This window comes from Photinus pyralis, unplaced genomic scaffold (genome assembly GCF_008802855.1).
Source record: "Photinus pyralis isolate 1611_PpyrPB1 unplaced genomic scaffold, Ppyr1.3 Ppyr1.4_LG9, whole genome shotgun sequence".
NCBI classification, from domain to species: Eukaryota; Metazoa; Arthropoda; class Insecta; order Coleoptera; family Lampyridae; genus Photinus; species Photinus pyralis.
In genome coordinates, this window is record NW_022170878.1 from 17,539,179 (window position 1) to 17,544,351 (window position 5,173).

Here is a 5,173-nt window from a genome sequence, read left to right on the forward strand (position 1 = left end):
TTTTAAAAGAATTTTCTGATTGTCTCCTCGTGTATTAGGAGCTGAAACACCTCCTCGCACATTATAACCTACTGATACCAAATTGGAAAAATTTAAAAAGCAATTTGGCTTCGAAATATTTCTGTGGGTGATGGGAAACGACCTCCTCGACTATTATGTTTTCCTGGTAGCCAGACAAAATTTTAAAAGAATTTTCTGATTGTCCCCTCGTGTATTAGGAGCTGAAACTCCTCCTCGCACATTCTAACCTCATGATACCAAATTGGAAAAATTTAAAAAGCAATTTGGCTTCGAAATATTTTTGTGGGTGATGGGAAACGACCTCCTCGACTATTATGTTCTCCTGGTAGTCAGACAAAATTTTACATAATTTTCTGATTGGCTCTTCGTGTATTAGGAGCTGAAACACCTCCTCGCACATTATAACCTCCTGATACCAAATTGGAAAAGATTTAAAACGAAATTTGGCTTCGAAATATTTTTGTGGGTGATGGGAAAAGACCTTCTCGACTGTTATGTTCTCCTGGTAGCTACATAAAATTTTACAATAAGTTTCTGATTGGTTCTTCGTGTGTTAGTAGCTGAAACACCTCCTCGCACTTTATAACCTCCTGATACCAAATTGGAAAAATTTAAAACGAAATTTGGCTTCCAAATACTTTTGTGTGTGATGGGAAAAGACCTCCTCGACTATTATGTTCTCCTGGTAGCCAGACAAAATTTTACAATAATTTTCTGATTGGCCCTTCGTGTATTAGGAGCTGAAACACCTTCTCGCATATTATAACCTCCTGATACCAAATTGGAAAAGATTTAAAACGAAATTTGGCTTCGAAATATTTTTGTGGGTGATGGGAAAAGACCTTCTCGACTGATATGTTCTCCTGGTAGCTACATAAAATTTTACAATAAGTTTCTGATTGGTTCTTCGTGTGTTAGTAGCTAAAACACCTCCTCGCACTTTATAACCTCCTGATACCAAATTGGAAAAATTTAAAACGAAATTTGGCTTCCAAATACTTTTGTGTGTGATGGGAAAAGACCTCCTCGACTATTATGTTCTCCTGGTAGCCAGACAAAATTTTAAAAGAATTTTCTGAATGTCCCCTCGTGTATTAGGAGTTGAAACCTCTCCTCGCACATTATATTCTCCTGATACCAAATTGGAAAGATTTAAACGAAATTTGGCTTCGAAATATTTTTGTGGGTGATGGGAAAAGACCTCCTCGACTATTATGTTCTCCTGGTAGCCAGACAAAATTTTACAAGAATTTTCTGATTGGCACTTCGTGTATTAGGAGCTGAAACATCTCCTCCCACTTTATAACCTTCTGATACCAAATTGGAAGAGATTTAAAACGAAATTTGGCTTCGAAATGTTTTTGTGGGTGATGGGAAAATACCTCCTATGTTCTCCTGGTAGCCAGACAAAATTTTAAATGAATTTTCTGATTGTCCCTTCGTGTATTAGGAGCTGAAACACCTCCTCGCACATTATAACCTCCTGATACCAAATTGGAAAAGATTAAAACGAAATTTGGCTTCGAAATATTTTTGTGGGTGATGGGAAAAGACCTCCTCGACTATTATGTTCTCCTGGTAGCCGGACAAAATTTTAAAGAATTTTCTGATTGTCCCCTCGTGTATTAGGAGCTGAAACACCTCCTCGCACATTATAACCTCCTGATACCAAATTCGAAAAGATTTAAAACGAAATTTGTCTTCGAAATATTTTTGTGGGTGATGGGAAAAGACCTCCTCGACTATTATGTTCTCCTGGTAGCCAGACAAAATTTTACAATAATTTTCTGATTGGCCCTTCGTGTATTAGGAGCTGAAACACCTCCTCGCACATTATAACCTCCTGATACCAAATTGGAAAAGATTTAAACCAAAATTTGGCTTCGAAATATTCTTGTGGGTGATGGGAAAAGACCTCCTCGACTATTATGTTCTCCTGGTAGCCAGACAAAATTATACAATAATTTTATGATTGGCCCTTCGTGTATTAGGAGCTTAAACACTTCCTCGCACATTATAACCTCCTGATACCAAATTGGAAAAGATTTAAAGCGAAATTTGGCTTCGAAATATTTTTGTGAGTGATGGGAAAAGACCTCCTCGACTATTATGTTCTCCTGGTAGCCAGACAAAATTTTCTGATTGTCCCCTCGTGTATTAGGAGCTGAAACACCTCCTCGCACATTATAACCTCCTGATACCAAATTGGAAAAGATTTAAGACAAAATTTGGCTTCAATATATTTTTTTGGGTGATGGGAAAAGACCTCCTCAAATATTATGTTCTCCTGGTAGCCAGACAAAATTTTATAAAGATTTTCTGATTGGCACTTCGTGTATTAGGAGCTGAAACACCTCCTCGCACATTATAACCTCCTGATACCAAATTGGAAAAGATTTAAAACGAAATTTGGCTTCGAAATATTTTTGTGTGTGGGAAGGGTGGAATGCGAGGGTTGGCTAGTGTTATGTTCCGCATGTTCTTCTGTGACTGTGTTAGAGCAGAGGTTTTTCCCGCGCAGTGCACCACTCCTGTAGTCCGATTCCAGCGTCTCCTCTCGTCATTCGTCATCGAACCGTAAAAGTGCTCGACCCTGGCTCATTACGGTGGTACCGACTTTGTGCATGGTTCACCTTGGCACTTACATAAAATACGTTTGGTCGTTTTCATGTGGGTACCATAAGTAAACGTTTTTTGGGAGGAACGATCTGCGGAGGTATGAAATACAACGGAATTGATATTTTAACTTGTAAAGGACAGTGGAGCAGTGAAGGAAATTTCAGCGTAGAATTGTGCAATTACATTAAGTCCAAATTCACAATACTTTTTTCATTTAACATTCATTAATTGAAGTGAATACATAATACACTTGCGTGTGGTCTAATTGCTTCGAAATAAATGCTAAGGGCATGCTTTAGGGGCAAGACTTAATTAAGATTAACATTGACTCAATTGTGCGTTACTCTTTACTAATGTTAATAAGAATTTAGCCTTTGCGCGATTACGTGTCCGGATAACGTCAATTATTTGTAATTGGAGTGAAGTTTGTCCAAATATGCGAGCAGCTAACGTTAATTGTATTAAATTTCGCTGAGAATGAATATTATTCCCTTTTCCTTGTTTCTCATTTATTTGCCTTTATGTAAAATTAAATTTTATTACATAATGGACACAAATTGGAGGATTTCACAGAATTTTGTTCTGGTTTAGGGTAGTTGAAGACAGTAAGACCGGGATTGAACCTGAAACTTTGGTTCCGCAAAGTGCAGGAGATTTCACTGCAGCTGTCAGTGAGGCCATAATTGAGTCTTAAATTTAGGTTCCGTAGGCTGGTTCGTGGTTGACTGAAAGTTAAGGGCTGAGTCTACTACAAAGAAGTGCGCTGATGAAGCATCAGAGGCAGGATCAACAATACCAAATCGCTTTTAGAGTGAAATAAAAGATCCAGAAGGACGACCAGGAAGCAGAGGCTTACCATTAGCTCAATTTCGCCGCTCTTCAAACTGGAGCCGCCCTGAGATCGATCGTTCAATATCGCCACGCTGATATCCTTCTCCTCGTCCTTAATCGCGATCCTCGACGTTACCGGGTAGTAATTTCCGCTGATCGGCTGTTCGTTCGTGTAGGCGTAGGTGGGGCGCGTGTTACGCGTGCGCTTCACGAGCTGTCGGCCGTTGGAGTCGGTATAGAAGGTCGCGCCGCTATTCAAATCGGTGGTATATCGCGTGATCACCTCCACCCCCAAATTGTCGCTGCAACGCGTCGTGACGGTTGAAAGACAAGCGCAAAGCCAGAAACTTACACGTAACCGAGCGGTCCCACGATCCAATCGAACTCGACGTAGTTCGCGTCTTTGTAAACCCGAATGACCTGCTTGAGCCAGTCGGCGTACGTCTGGTGCACTTCGTCGTAGAGCTCGCCTTTGTACGTGGAAAACTTGACTTGATCCCCGATCACTTGCGCAACCGTGCCGGGCACAGGGCGGAAAATGTAAGCGCCGGACGCACGCACTCCATCGGTACGATTGCTCGCCTTGTAATAGAGGAACTGCTGGGAAACCGACTGCCGTACACCGTTAAGGGTAACCGACTTAAGCAGGCCCGTGGCTTGGTCAAGTTCGATGCCCGTGGTCTGAAAGTTTTAGTTTAATTAAGAGTTTGAAAGGTAAATACTTACGCTTGTGCCCAGGGTAGTATCGAGTGTCGGTTTTATTAAGTTTGGCTCGTTGACTTTTTGATCTTCTTTGACTACGTAGAAGTAATTGACGCCAAGAGGTCCAATGTCTTTGACTTCGAAGGTGAGCTCGTAAAGTGACGCCGTTCCGGGTACATTGGGGAAGGTGTCGATTACTGGGGATATTTGGGCTGGTATCTTTCCACCTATACATTGACATTGAGGTATAGCGTTGGCTGTATTGGCTTCCATAGTTTTGAATTTCCCGCGCAACAAAGAACAATTTTTAAAGGGTAAGTTTATAAGGGGATTATTTTCAATACGTACTTCGTTAATTACTAAGATATCACGTGGGAGGGATTTCCACTTTTGAGTTTTTTTTGTTTGATTTTGATCTTTAAGTGAACACAGAAGGGGTCCGTTAACTTGGCCCCCCCTCCACTGTTAGATTTGATAGTCGTATTATTTTAAAATGAATGCGCTTGTTATGCGCTCATATGCGCCACCGATAATAACTCTTGCGCCATTATCGTTTTTTAGAAATCCGAAAAAACATTGGGGGGGGGGGGGGACCGTAGCCCCCTCAGTACGTATTTTGTCGCTTGTAACTAGGTCACCTGATACATTTGGTTATGCGCTCAATTGCGCCACTTGAATTAAAGCTAGCGCCATTACGGTTAAGCCATAAAAAATTTTTAAAAAGTGGGGGGGGGCTAACTTAACGTTTTCAAAAGTTACGTTTTTTAACATGTTTTTTCTACTACATCGTACCTTTCATCATGCGCTAAAATGCGCCGTAAACAAAAATCTTGGCGCCATTATAGTGTTTCAGAAACACTACAGGGTGTTTTTTTTGGGAGCGTTAGTTAAACGATTCTGGGAAAGTAAAATAGGTAGGTTTTTAAAAATTTGTATTTAGGAGTTACTCCGAAGGCCGAATCGATGTAAAATATTTTCAAAATGGCCGCACTTCCGGAAA

General features: G+C 40.6%; 1 protein-coding gene across 1 annotated transcript; it reads right to left on the reverse strand.

Annotated features, from left to right (window-relative positions):
- Positions 1–3,388: 3,388 nt before the first annotated feature.
- On the reverse strand, positions 3,389–4,446 carry LOC116180034 (lysosomal alpha-mannosidase-like). The gene is made up of 3 exons (XM_031499859.1): positions 4,198–4,446; positions 3,824–4,152; positions 3,389–3,773 (listed from the first exon to the last, which is right to left on the reverse strand). Exons 1-3 carry the CDS (start codon positions 4,444–4,446, stop codon positions 3,389–3,391), a joined length of 963 nt encoding a protein of 320 aa, XP_031355719.1.
- Positions 4,447–5,173: the final 727 nt, after the last annotated feature.